This window comes from Mesoplodon mirus, assembly GCF_964341445.2.
Source record: "Mesoplodon mirus genome assembly, chromosome: 17".
NCBI classification, from domain to species: domain Eukaryota; kingdom Metazoa; phylum Chordata; class Mammalia; order Artiodactyla; family Ziphiidae; genus Mesoplodon; species Mesoplodon mirus.
In genome coordinates, this window is record NC_138993.1 from 49,307,947 (window position 1) to 49,323,024 (window position 15,078).

Genomic DNA, 15,078 nt, shown 5'->3' on the forward strand with positions numbered 1-15,078 from the left:
GTGTTTTATCCATGAGTTTTTCTTACACACAAAGAAAAATAAACTTACTTTAAAATTATACTCTACCAAAATCATTAATTCACACCTTTCAACAAGTGAGGACAATGGCTATTACTCTGAAGAGAAAGTGAAATGAGGACTCACTTTTTTTTTTAATAAATTTATTTATTTTTGGCTGTGTTGGGTCTTCGTGGCTGTGCATGGGCTTTCTCTAGCTGTGGTGAGCGGGGGCTACTCTTCATTGGGGTGTGCGGGCTTCTCACTGTGGTGGTTTCTCGTTGCGGAGCATGGGCTCTAGGTGCGCGGGCTTCAGTAGTTGTGGCTCGAGGGCTCTAGAGCGCAGGCTCAGTAGTTGTGGTGCACAGGCTTAGTTGCTCCACAGCATGTGGCATCTTCCAGGACCAGGGCTCGAACCCACGTCTCCTGCATTGGCAGGTGGATTCTTTTTTTTTTTTTTTTTTTTTTTTTTTTTGCTGTACGCGGGCCTCTCACTGCTGTGGCCTCTCCCGTTGCGGAGCACAGGCTCCGGACACACAGGCTCCGCGGCCATGGCTCGCGGGCCCAGCCGCTCCGCGGCATGTGGGATCTTCCGGGATCGGGGCACGAACCCGTGTCCCCTGCATCGGCAGGCGGACTCTCAACCACTGCGCCACCAGGGAAGCCCCTGCAGGTGGATTCTTAATCACTGCACCACCAGGGAAATCCCTTGAGGACTGTTTTCCAACAACTTACACTTTATATTAGTGAATATTTCTCTTTTAGAACTGTAAACATATATTAATAAATATATTTGGAAATGTTCCTCTTTTAGAAAGCTTCAATTTAAGAAAAAGCAACAGGGACTTCCCTGGTGGTGCAGTGGTTAAGAATCCACCTGCAAATGCAGGGGACACGAGTTCGAGCCCTGGTCTGGGAAGATCCCACATGCTGTAGAGCAACTAAGCCCGTGCGCCACAACTACTGAGCCTAAGAGCCATGTCTACTGAAGCCTGCACGCCTAGAGCCCATGCTCCGCAATGAGAAGCCTGCACACGGTAACAAAGAGTAGCCCCCGCTCACCGCAACTGGAGAAAGCCTGCGCACAGCAACGAAGACCTAACGCAGCCAAAATAAATAAATTAATTAATTAAAAAAAAAAAAAAAGAAAAAGCAACAACCAGAATACAAGACTCTGTCTTTTCACCTTTGAGCAGATAGCTTTTTCAGTTTAACTATGTTATGATTTGGTAACGCATGTGTCAAGCCTTTTGTCTTGGACCCACTTTTTTTTTTTTTTTTTTGCAATACGTGGGCCTCTCACTGCTGTGGCCTCTCCCATTGCGGAGCACAGGCTCCGGACGCGCAGGCTCAGCGGCCGTGGCTCACGGGCCCAGCCGCTCCACAGCATGTGGGATCCTCCCAGACCGGGGCACAAACCCGTGTCCCCTGCATCGGCAGGCGGACTCTCAACCACTGCGCCACCAGGGAAGCCCTGGACCCACTTTTTAATTGCTAATGAGCTGAGCTTTAAAGCATTTTAAAAATGTATCCTATTTCATAAACAACTATAGTTAGTTAAATAAAATATTCTGACTTTTAAAAATAGCAGCAGTTATGAGCCAAACTATGACTGGAGTGTCAATTTTCTCCTATGTCACTCAGAGAGAAAAAAATAAACTGACAAGTTTCAGAAGTACGCAAAAACCCTTTACTATGTAACCTTTGATACAACATGGGTAGCTGCCAACCTTCTCAAGAAGTCCATTCTGTTGCATATGGTGCAAGTAAGACCTTGTAAGGTCACATAATTTATGGTACTTGAGAGCATTTTGGGACACAAAAGCTACAGTATCCACCTTGACCAAAACAGATTGGCAGTGCCCTTGCTGAAAAGTCATTACAGCCATACAAAGCTATGTAAGCAGTACTTCAAAGTCAGCCGTGCAAGTACTGTGCAGAATGCCAAGATACTCAGTGGGATAAAGAGCGTCACACTCTAAACACCCTTGTGTCCTTTTATAAATGACAGAGGTTTCAGAGCTTACCACTGCTGTATGTACCAGCTCATATCTACAGTGTGATATTTTCCTAACATACTGACATTTCACCCTCACGGTAATATGACCTAAGCAGGTATGAGTATGCTCGTTTCACAAGTGGGGAAACAATGGCTTAGAAAAGGTAAATAATTTGTCCAAGAGCATAAATATAAAACCTGCTAGGCTGGGGCTTCCCTGGTGGCGCAGTGGTTGAGAGTCCGCCTGCCAACGCAGGGGACACAGGTTCGTGCCCCGGTCCGGGAGGATCTCACATCCCGCGGAGCGGCTGGGCCCGTGAGCCATGGCCGCTGAGCCTGCACGTCTGGAGCCTGTGCTCCGCAACGGGAGAGGCCACAACAGTGAGAGGCCTGCATACCGCAAAAAAAAAAACTGCTAGGACCAGATCTGGAAATCGGATCCTCTGACCACCTACGTAAACGATCTTTCTACTAAAATTCTCACTGAACACCATAGGAGAGAGGGAGAAAAGGAGGGAGGGAAGGAATGAGAGAGAAAGAAAGAACATAACTGATTTATAAATTTTGAAGATGAGGAGGTAGGAAAAGTTTATGAAAAGTTGCATTAACACACTCCAACAAATCTTCTAGAGGCTCTTTTCCTAAATTCTGTTTTCTGCTAATAAAATAATAGCATTGTCAGATGACCATGCTTGCTGCAAGGCTTTTGTTAGAATTACAAGAATTTCAATCATCAACAGAAATTACCCATAAAAGTATTTTGAGTTCTAGCAAAGAAATAAAAATAAGAACACCAGACATCACAAGTCACTGTGTCCCAATGTACTACTGCACTTGACTTTCTTGCTTTTAACTCTTTTGAAGATGATAACAGGTAGTTATTTTGTAGACTGTATCTCAACGTGGGTTTGTTGACGTTTGCTCAAGATTAGATTCAGGTACTGCCCCTTTGGCAGGAATACCACAGAACTGCCACTGTGTTCTTTGTATCAGTGGCACAGGATTTCAAGTTGTCCCATTGCTGAAGATGTTTAATTTGATCATTTGATTAAGGTGGTGCCTGCCAGCTTTTTCCATTGTAAAGTTACTATTTTCTCCTTTTTAATTAATAGGTATTAATTCTACCCAGTAAATATCCTGATCATGATCAAATTTCCAATGTATTAATTTATTTTTCCTATCAGAATAGACTTATAGTTTCCTATCTTATACAAGAAGTCACTATCTGTTGCTATCATTTATTTTGATACTCATTGTCTCAGATGTCACCAGTGGAAGCCCTTCAAGGTTTTTATGTCTTTGTGACATCCTGTTACCTTTCTTTGAGTACTTCCTTATACCTAGAACACCACGATGCTCTGGACTTACCTTGTACTTTCCCTGTAGTCCTGGAACTAGCCATTTCTCCCAGGATCATGGTTCCTTCTTAAAGAATGATATATAGAAACCAAAATCTGAGTGCCAGAGCTTCCCTGGTGGCGCAGTAGTTGAGAGTCCGCCTGCCGATGCAGGGGACACGGGTTCGTGTCCCGGTCCGGGAAGATCCCACATGCCGCGGAGCGGCTAGGCCCGTGAGCCATGGCCGCTGAGCCTGCGCGTCCGGAGCCTGTGCTCCGCAACGGGAGAGGCCACAACAGTGAGAGGCCCGCATACCACAAAAAAAAAAAAAAAAAAATCTGAGTGCCAGACCTAAAATCTGGGTCATCCAACCAGGCTTAATTTATTATCTGGCATGTATAGAAAAGGTGTTCCCAGTTCCTATCAGTGGACAAAGTCAGGGACCGTAGGTACACATTTACTGACACACGTATATATTAATACATATACATTACATAGAACATAATATATGTAATTCTATTGCTCAAAATAGAAAACCAAGATTCCATACTGCTACCTCTGAGTTGAATCCAACAACACAGAACTCATTCTAATTTCCTCCCCTTTCATATTTGTAATTCCCTTCTCCCAGAATCCCACTATCCTTAAACATTTACATATTTGACAGTTCCCTGTGTGTAACCCACCTCCACAATTGACACCTCACACTCTTCTCACCCCATTCAGGCCCCAGCCTCCCCACCCATGGGTGCCATCCTTGTATTGGGCACCTTGAATGCTTTCTCCCCTCCACTCTGGCTCTGAGCCATCCATCTGCAGGATGTCTTCTTCACCGGCTCTCACTCCACTTCCAGAAAACAGGTTGCCCCCGTAGGCGGACACCCTCCTCACCGCACTCTGGTGTCCACATGCTGTACTGGGTCACCCCCATACAGAGCACCCATACAGGCTCTGTCCACCTGTGCTGAGCCACTGTGGCTTCCCTGCCTTACAGACCCAAGACATCTACATCACTGTGTCTCGTCTAATAGCGTTAGGAGTGAATAGCTCACGAAGAGGAAAATGAAGAGGAAGAGAAATAATTTTGCTTATTTTTAAACAGAATATACAAATTCACTGAATGGAATACACGCATTTCTGTTAACTTATACCTAACTATTTTCAGCATTCCCTATCAGCTCCTAGGAATAAGTGAAGGAAGGGTTTCTTTATACCTTTATGTGGCAAATGATAAAAAGTTCTTAAAGGACTGGCCATCAATATTCTATTATTTCCCCTTTTCTATACGTATATCTCAACTGCTCAAATTCAGATATCAGAGGCACCAGAATAAATCTAGATCTGAAAATGAGACATTTTTTGAGAGATTATTTTAAATAACTGTTAACTAACTTAAAGTTATCTTAATTTTTTTTTAAAGGAAATGTTCGGTGAGCCAGTTGAGAATGAAGCAGTTAGAAAACACAGACATAATACCTTAAAGAGCCTCAGTTTAATCTTACCCTTGAGAAGATATTTTCCAGGGAGCTCGTTAAGGATCTCTTAGCTTTATTTTTCAGAATGTCAAGTTTGAACCTTCCACTGCTCGTCGCATTTTCTGGGATTGTACTATTTGAAATAGTCTATGGGAAAAAAAACATACATTTTAGGTTGGAAATATTCAAGGTTAAATGAAGCTTTAAAGACAGGCTTACGGCTAAGCCATTAAAAAGCATAAGAATCCTTCTGTAGCTCTATTAAGAAGTAATAATTTAGGTTCCACATCGTGAACACACAGATTATAAGCAAAAGAGATTAATTTTTAATATTGTAAGTAATAAAAAAGACAGAAATAAGATCTTTCCTTTATGTCTTTCCTTTCTGCTAATATATTCCTGCTGCATTTAACAGAAACTAAACTTGAGATGTCCATTGTTACTGCTGTTATTTTGATTAACAACTATAACCATCCCTTTCCAAGTTACATACTTTATATCCAAATTACCAAGGAAAACACAAAAAATTGGTTTCAAAGAACAGAGCATCTTCCAGTAAAGCTGGATTCTGCTAATGCCTTTGTTATAATTCCATTTTCATTTGTGAGTGGGTCGTTTATCTTTTCAATCGACAAGTATTCAATGATAGTACTGAACTGTATGAGAATCTACAATGTGTCCACTACATGAGGTTCTCTAAATATTTTATCTTATATAGAGATAAAAAGCTACTATGTATATTACATGGTTCTTAGTGCCAGGAAGCTTTCAAGAGAGAAAACTCATCCTTTGCTTGGGGAGGAAATACGTTCTCGTAGCAGTGACACAAAGCAACGCATAAGTATCAAATATGGAACCATGAGGTATGGGTCTCAATGGTCACAAAGAAAAGGATACATGGGATTCAGACAGGCAGAAAAAAGGAGGTGAAGACTTTCCCAACACTGGGGATGGTGCTGGCAAAATCATAAAGGCTGGGATGCGCACGGGACAGGGTGTCAGTACAGGTGTTTGACTAAAACAGAGGGAAGTAGTGGAAAGTGGGAAAGTGAAGCTGGAGATAAAACCTTGAATGGTCTTAAGTGCTGGATACTTAGGAAGAATCACTGATTGCAATTTACAAGCAGAGGGGCATCACTGTGAAAGTAATGTTTTGGGAATATTTATGTGAAAGGACTGTTCAAAAATCACCTAAAGGACTGGGAAATCAGAGACTGGAAGATCAGATTGAAGGCTTCAGGACAGTCTACGCAGGAGGCAATAGAGGTCCATACTGGAGCTGGCTCCACGTGGTCATCTAAGGAGTTACTGATAAAAGAAACATGATCACAATCAAAAAGGAAAGAAAACAATAGATAGAGACGTGGGCTGGAATGGGTTCGGGCTGTGTATAAGGACTGGGTTGACTCATCATTCTAAGGCTTTGAGATGAATGACACAACGAAAATAGGGAAATCGTATTGGCACTTAGCACAGTGCCTGACACAGCAGCTACTCAGTGAATACCAGGTGAATAAACGGAAGGAAGAAAGGAAAAGAGGGAGCAAGGGAGGGAAAGAGAGAGAGGCAGGGAGGAACTTAAGTATACTGACAGGAAAACATACACAATTTGTTAAAATCTCCTCTGTGATCTTGACCGCCCTCCGTCATATAGAAAATGCATACCACTCCTCACCTACTGCCTTCAGCCTCTGGTCAACAAGACTATCACCACCAATGACTGATTTAATCAAAGCCATGAACAGATTTTAGTCTTTATGTTTCTTGACCTTCCTATGTCATTGGACATTGTTGATCTTCTTGCTTGAACTCTTCTCCTACCTTGGTCATTCACCATAATAAATCTTTCTACCTCATTATTCCCTTTCAGTCTTTATCACTGGCTCCATTTTAATTCACTCATTGCCTGAAATGTGGGTGCTCCTCAGAACACCCTCCTTCGACTTCAAATCTGTGACAAAGCTCATAGTCTTTCACATTTATAATGTCAGCTCAAATTCTATGAGCACCAAATCCATTCTTCTAATTAAATCTCACACTTCCAAAATGGAATTCTTATTTCTTATTTCCATCTTTCGCCCCGCTCTTGCCTTCTTTCTGTATTTCCTAGCTATTACATCTAATTCCTCCAAATCTGAAACCTTGAAGTCTCTCCCAGCAAGCCCCTCTCTCTTCCTAAACATATCTATCCAATCAGTCACTAAGTCCTAAGGATCATGCCTCCCAAATTGCTCTTGACTCAGTCCCCCCCTCACATCTCCAGGGCTCCAGTTTACCCCCTCTCTGAGACAGAATACATTTTTCAAGACAGAATCATTCAATCTATTTATGTCCCAGTGTTATCTCTTGTCTGGTACATACTTATATCTCTGTGCCAATCACACCGTATTCCCATATTTTAATTCACTTGATTGCATGTTGTTTTCTTCTTACAGTTAGAGCTGTCATTATTCATCTCTGTTGCCTAGTACATAGTATGCACTTGATAAATGAATCACTTCTCACGGATTCTATTACCAAGGTCTCCTAATTTGAGAATGTGACTTCAGTCCTAACACTGTCAACCCCCTTACCCAACCAGCCACACATCTGATCCTCTCATGCTCTAACCTGAAGTCCTTTAGTGACAAAGTCTGATCTAGCATTTAAGGCTATTCATCATCCCACTGCTGCCTAGCCTTCCAGGCTTATTTCCCCATAATTCCCATGCAAACCCTAAAAAAAACCAGTATGTCCTTGGAGGGCCTCCATGCAGTATGTTCACTCATGGTTACAAAGTTACTACTTAACTTCGCGCTTAATGTTCCTCTCTTAAAACACAATTCCTTGGGAATGTAAACTGATACACCCACTATGGAGAACAGTATGGAGGTTTCTTAAAAAACTAAAAATAGAACTACCATACAACCCAGCAATCCCACTACTGGGCATATACCTGGAGACAACCATAATTCAAAAAGAGTCATGTAGGGCCTCCCTGGTGGCACAGTGGTTGAGAGTCCGCCTGCCGATGCAGGGGATACGGGTTCGTGCCCCGGTCTGGGAGGATCCCATATGCCGCGGAGCGGCTGGGCCCGTGAGCCATGGCCGCTGGGCCTGCGCGTCCGGAGCCTGTGCTCCGCAACGGGGGAGGCCACAGCAGTGAGAGGCCCGCATACCGCAAAAAAAAAAAAAAAAAAAAAAGAGTCATGTACCACAATGTTCATTGCAGGTCTATTTACAATAGCCAGGACATGGAAGCAACCTAAGTGTCCATCGACAGATGAATGGATAAAGAAGATGTGGCACACATGTACAATGGAATATTTCTCAGCCATAACAAGAAATGAAATTGAGTTATTTGTAGTGAGGTGGATGGACCTAGAGTCTGTCATACAGAGTGAAGTAAGTCAGAAAGAGAAAAACAAATACCGTATGCTAACACATATATATGGACTCTAAAAAAAAATGGTTCTGAAGAACCTGGGGCAGGACAGGAATAAAGACACAGATGTAGAGAATGGACTTGAGGACACGGGGAGGGGGAAGGGTAAGCTGGGGCGAAGGGAGAGAGTGGCATGGACATATATACACTACCAAATGTAAAATCGATAGCTAGTGGGAAGCAGCCTCATAGCACAGGGAGATCAGCTCGGTGCTTTGTGACCACCTAAAGGGGTGGGATAGGGAGGGTGGGAGGGAGGGAGACGCAAGAGGGAAGAGATATGGGGATATGTGTATATGTATAGCTGATTTACTTTATTATAAAGCAGAAACTAACACACCATTGTAAAGCAATTATACTCCAATAAAGATATAAAAACATAAAATAAAATAAAACTAATAGGAATTTTAAAAAGCCATCTTGTTGCCTCTATTATATGTATCTATTTATGTTTGCATTCCCTTTTGGATTATTTGAGCTCTTCTCTATAGGCTACATCATTATTCATGTCTTTTTTGTCACCATTATCACATAGCTTGATTCACAGAAGGTCCTCTAGAAGTGCTTGTACAATAAATAATTAAGGAATCACTTATCACACAATATGTGGTTTGTTCTGAATAGAGTGCGATTAAGACATAACCTGAATTAGTGTTATCAAGAGGTAAATATATCATGATTTCTTTAGATGTTGTTGCCAGTGGTCTTGCTTTACCTACATGCAGCTGGGAACACATTCTAAACCAAGTGCACAAAAATATCATCCTTTAGTTTGCAGCCAGGGTAGCCGTTTCCATGACATTACTGATTCTTTGCATGTTTGCTCTTTACCACTCAAGGCTATGTAAGTTTTTAATGAAATAAGATGTTCATATGAATTTGAAATAAAATAATGGATTAATATTACTAAAAATGTATGTTCATTCTAAATCATGAGCATTTATTATTACTGGTTTTCTACCAAAACTCACAATTTTTTTACATTTTAAAATCATTACTATTTTATCTCAATGTGCCAATGTTTGCTACAATTTCCTATAAAACTTCTAAAATGCTGGGGGGAAGAAAAGACTATTAGGGCTTAGCCCTAAAGATGAGAGGACAAAGGAAAGAAACTCCTTTTACATCTTCTGTGATATTTTGACTGAATATATGAAAAAAACAAAAATAGGTCAACTAGAAAACTTCTCACCGATGGGCCTTCCCCAATATGTATGTGTGTCCTCTGCTTGGCTTCGCACAGCTGCCTCAGATGTAAAATCACAAGTTCGTTTTCCTCCTGGTCATTGACTGCCTTCATTTTCTGTTGAACAGACAGACGGAGAGCACATTATGGCAGCACAGCTTTTATTGTTTTACTTTATCCTCATTTCGTTTTATCTGTCTGGCAGACAAACGTAAGTAAAGCTAAGCATTTAGCTGCTCTTAGAAACAAAAGTAACAGTGGCATTGTAGTAACTATTCAAAAGTACAGTAGTATATCTATCTTTAACGTCAGATAGAGAAATGGAAAAAGCAACTCACAGAAACAGGGTCCAATTCTCATTCCTTATACCTGACTTGTGAGGACTATAAATAATGTTACCTGAACTCGTTCAAAGATGTCAGCTTGCTCATTATCTGTCAGGGACGAGAGATGCCTCTGTATTACCAGCTTGGCTCTTGGAGGGTAGAGACCTAAGGGAAATGATGGGGATTGGTGTTAAACAGATTCTAGCCACAGAGATCAAAATGTGTATGTATATATATATATATATATATGTGTGTGTGTGTGTATGTGTGTGTATATATATATATGTATATATAAAATGCGCTGCAGCTTGTCCCTTCACCAGCAGGCTCTGAAGTTAAATCTTTTCAAGGAGATGTGTTCCTGCCTACGATAGACCTTGGAACACTGCAATAAAATGATTAAAGCAAAATGCAAAACCTCCTCACCAAAATCAATGGCCCTTGTCAGTGATCTTGAAGTCAGACTTATTAACAAAAAATGTCTACAGGATACCAAATCAACAGCATAACCAGATACCATTGAATATACTAACAAATTTAGCCACCCTAGAAACTCATAGGTGAATACTAGCCTTGGCCAAAATCTCTAAGCTTAAAACTTGACATTTAAAAAAGAAAGAATAGCTACTAATATTAAAAAGTAGAGCTAGAGCTTACACAGGAAGCTCTCCCCCTTATACACGTCTTGGTGATAAAACTTCATTAGTTTTTAGTGACATTTTTTAGTGTTACTATTTTCCCAAGAAATTGTTTACCTCTTTATACCATATTATTTATACATCTAGTGAACTTCTGCATATAATTTATATTAAGTCCTTGGGCAAAAATTTTTTCCATGAAAACATTTTTGTTCTTATAAATTTTTTTAAAAGGGAAATGTAATTCATATTTACAATGATTCACCGGACCATCCATTTTTAAGGAACAGATCTCCTTTACATAGTTAGGGACCACTTATACTATTGTTACCGTACTTCGATTAGAAAGAGGATATCTAGCCACGTATAATATTTAATGACTGTTATAGGTAGACTGCACTTTAAAATCCCTAGGAGAGATTCACCTCAAAATATGCATTGTTTTAAAAGAACGAGAATTCATTTCATGATGGTTAGAACATGTAGAGTGCCACCACTGGACCTGTTTTAAACCACTGTGCAGAAAGAAGAAAAACTTCTGAAAACTTCTCAGCTCTACCTTTCTTTGCGCAATGTACAATAAAATGCTGTGAACATCTCTGTGACCACATACAGAAACACTAAAATTCATTTTGATGGTGTGATGCCACTCACTACCACAATTTATTATTTGCTGGCAAAGCCTCCTTAAGAGGCTCCTTAGGCAATATATTAAGAAACTGATTCACATGATTGTTTTTGTTTTGTTTTATGTTGTTTAATATTCCAGCATGTTATTAGCATGTGTAGGAGGATAAAAGATTAAAAAGAGGAGTAGGGCTTCCCTGGCGGCGCAGCGGTTGACAGTCCGCCTGCCGATGCAGGGGACACGGGTTCGTGCCCCGGTCCGGGAGGATCCCACATGCCACGGAGCAGCTGGACCCGTGAGCCATGGCCGCTGAGCCTGCGCGTCCAGAGCCTGCGCTCCGCAACGGGAGAGGCCACAGCAGTGAGAGGCCCGCATACCACAAAAAGAAAAAAAATTTAAAAATAAAAATAAAAAAATAAAAAGAGAAGTAAAGAGGGTACTTATTTTAAGTAGGTAACTAAATCTATGGCCCAGGAAGTTTCTTTAGTCCTTTATTTCAGGGAAGGAATTGCAAACAGCTTATCTGCAAATTATGCATGCCCCCTACTCCGCCTTGAATCTGATTTGACTTTCTTCTCACCCCCAGTTTAGAGTCACTGGTGAGTGAATTAACCCATCCTGAGAGGTACGTATACTATTTAGCCCTCATGCACGTTATTGTAGGAAAACCAGACTGAGGGTAATTGCTCCACCTCTACAGCGCTCAACATCACTTTAGTTTCACATTCTGAGGACTGGTCCTTGAGAGATGGTCCCCTTAGACACTGTCTCCTGGATTCACTTTGGTCCCCCAACATGGCTGGTGCTTTTCTTCCTGGTCTAAATGACAAGGCTCCCTTGACATAGGGATAGATGATTAGGACTCAATATCAGCCTACGTATCTTTTCCCTTTCTTTTTTTTCAGTAGAGAAAGAACTCCTTATTAATGCAGCCAAAGGTATTGACAGGTGAGTCAATGACATGAGTAAGTAATATGAAATACAAATATCTAGATACTTCTAAATATCTCTAAATATCTTTCTCACTTTCTCTTCCTATGAATTTGTGTTGAATCTGAATGTGGTCCTTTTTCCAGCTTTATACTTTGTACTTAAGCCTAACACAAGTTTAGAATTCACACTGTTATCTTACCCAGATGAAAACAACTCTTCGGGAAACACTGATGCCAAGGCTTCAAGACAGCTTGGTCCTGAAAATCCTGGCTTTCTGATATTCTTTTAGAGAGAAGCATCAAGTTGCTTTGGAAACTGATTGAACAAGTTCAAATCCTGGTTCTGCCCCTCCTAAGCGATAAGGATGTGGCAGTTATTACCCACTGTGTGTCTTGGCGCCTGTTTCCTCATCAGTAAAATGAGGATTCAAAACACTACCCATCGTAAGACAGGAATAAAGACACAGACCTACTAGAGAATGGACTTGAGGATATGGGGAGGGGGAAGGGTAAGCTGTGACAAAGTGAAAGAGGGGCATGGACATATATACACTACCAAACGTAAGGTAGATAGCTAGTGGGAAGCAGCCGCATAGCACAGGGAGATCAGCTCGGTGCTTTGTGACCGCCTGGAGGGGTGGGATAGGGAGGGTGGGAGGGAGACGCAAAAGGGAGGGGATATGGGAACATATGTATATGTATAACTGATTAAATTTGTTACAAAGCAAAAAAGAAAAAAAAGAGAAAAAAAAAAAAGAAGAGAACTTTTCCTGGCTGGGTCAGAGGGATGAGATAGAAGAAAAAGGAGAGATTCAAAGTGCGAAGGGAGTTCCCTGGTGGCTAGTGGTTAGGATTCTGGTCTTCACTGCCATGGCCCAGGTTCAACCCTTGGTGGGGGAACTAAGATCCCGAAAGCTGCAGGGAGTGGCCGAAAAAAAAAAAAAAAAAATCCCCAGAGTGTGAGAGAGGCCACATGTTTAAGATGGAGATATGGGTGGCCTCTAAAAGCTGAGAAATGGTCCTCAGCTGATAGCCAGGAAAAGAATGGGGATCAGCAAGGAAGGTAGCCCAGCTGACACCTTGAGACCCTCTGAGACCCACGTCGGGTATCTGACCTACAGAACTACAAAGGAATAAATTTGTGTCGTTTAAGCCACTAAGTATGGTAAATTGTTATGGCAGCAACAGAAAACTAATAGTGAGGCTAACATTTAGTTGCTAAAGGAAACATAGGGAAAGCATGGATGCAGTGGAAATGCCTAAGCAAAGGCTCGGAAGCAGGAGGGGCAAAACATTTCAAGGAACCGAGAGTAAACTACTTGTCTGCATGGAGGCTTCCGGTGGAATCAGAGTGGGAAGTAACTTTGGGTGGGTATGTCAGGGGCTCTGTGTGGCCCCATGGGAACTACTGGCAAGTGTCAAAGACAGAAGCACTGGCAGCAACAGGCTGATGAGACTGGGGCTACTAATGTAGACGCCTGCAAGGGCCAGGCAGGTAATTTGAGATGAGTAGAATGGGTGACATGTAAGGAAAACAGCCAGAGGATGACGATGGATGGTAATTAACACTCAGCTGCAGGGTGGTGGGCAATGGGGGTGGTGGAGACTGGGTGAGCTGGGGATAGCCCCACCCAGTGTCAGCATCCTAGCTCTGCAGGAATGTGGGCTTGAGAGTTAGCTTTTTCAAGAGAAGACAGAAATCCTGAGTTCTGATTTCTAAACGTTGAAAACTATTTCATTGATTTTTTTAACCTGTGCTGGTCACTGTTGTCTGTGTCCCATTAAAGCGCACCCACAGACCAGCTTTTGACCTTTGTCTCCTACTCCCAGCTTTTGCTCCTCCTGGTTTTTGGATTCTGTGCTGATTCCCCCTATGGATTGAGTAGGCTTCCGGGATGATTACACAATTCAGCAGTGGGAGGTGCTCAAGGGGGGCAGACTCTGGTCTTCCTGTTAGTACGGGCCCAACTGATTCATTATAAAAATGACGTGAGATCGTCCCTTCCTCTCCCCATCCCCTTTCTCCCCCCAACAAGGAAAAAAAAAAAAAAAAAAAACACTACCCATCTTGTGGGATTTCAGTATGGATTAAGTGGGCTAATATATGGAAAACACAACAGTGCCGAGACACAGTAAGTCTTATGGGAGTATCTGCATTATTGCTATTCCTTTCATTCTTACTATCAGAACAGTGCCCTACCTTATGGCTCTCTTTGCCCGATGTCAAAGGCAAGGGTAAAACAATCATATCAGAAGGTGTTATCTAAAGCCTTAGGAAAAGAAGCCCGTGTGAATCTTTTCCAGTTCACATGAACCCTTCATTTGCTCCCTTCAGATATATGCATACCTTGAAGCTAGGAAACCTTAAGTTTCACTCCCTTCATGATCTTGGAAGAGACTCTACTACTTCTGGATGTATAATATGTATTCTTTCTTTTTTTCAATTAACTTATTTTATTTATTTATTTTTGGCTGCACTGGGTCTTCGTTGCTGCGTGCAGGCTTTCTCTAGTTGCAGAGACCGTGGGCTACTCTTCGTTGCGGTGCGCAGGCCTCTCATTGAGGTGGCTTCTCTTGTTGCGGAGCACGGGTTCTAGGCACACGGGCTTCAGTAGTTGTGGTACGTGGGCTCAATAGTTGTGGCTCGTGGGCTCTAGAGCGCAGGCTCAGTAGTTGTGGCACACGGGCTTAGTTGCTCCACGGCATGTAGGATCTTCTGGGAACAGGGTTCGAACCCATGTCCCCTGCACTGGCAGGCAGATTCTTAAGCACTGCGCCACCAGGGAAGCCCCTGTATTCTCTCTCTTTACAAAGGTCTCTAAAACTATAATTTTTTTTTCAGAGGAGTGTTTTTTAATATGACTTGTGTAATTTCCTACTGGTGGTTTTATCTTTTTCTTATAGATAATAACAGGCTTTACAAATTCTGAACAGCAATCTGCTCTCTCCTCATTTGTTACTGATCATTTAACTTCCAAGTAAGCAGTTGTTGTTATGTAAAAATATTAAGATTTTATGAAGTCAAATCTGTCAATGTCTTCTTTTGGTAGTTTCTGCATTTCTGTGTCTTAATAAAGGCTTTCTTGTTTAGGGACAAAATAACATTTTTATTTTCTTTGAATGATTTTAGCATTT

The 15,078-nt window shown here is 41.8% G+C and overlaps 1 protein-coding gene across 3 annotated transcripts in view; it reads right to left on the bottom strand.

The window, feature by feature from the left end:
- TBC1D4 (TBC1 domain family member 4) overlaps positions 1–15,078 on the bottom strand; it is a 220,791-nt gene that overhangs the window by 56,185 nt on the left and 149,528 nt on the right. For all 3 annotated transcript variants that reach the window (XM_082602289.1, XM_082602290.1, XM_082602291.1), the window contains exons 6-8: positions 9,819–9,910; positions 9,426–9,536; positions 4,837–4,956 (exon numbers count right to left, since the gene is read on the bottom strand). In XM_082602289.1, coding sequence (XP_082458415.1) covers positions 4,837–4,956; positions 9,426–9,536; positions 9,819–9,910 — 323 coding nt within the window. The remainder of the gene's footprint in view (positions 1–4,836; positions 4,957–9,425; positions 9,537–9,818; positions 9,911–15,078) is intronic.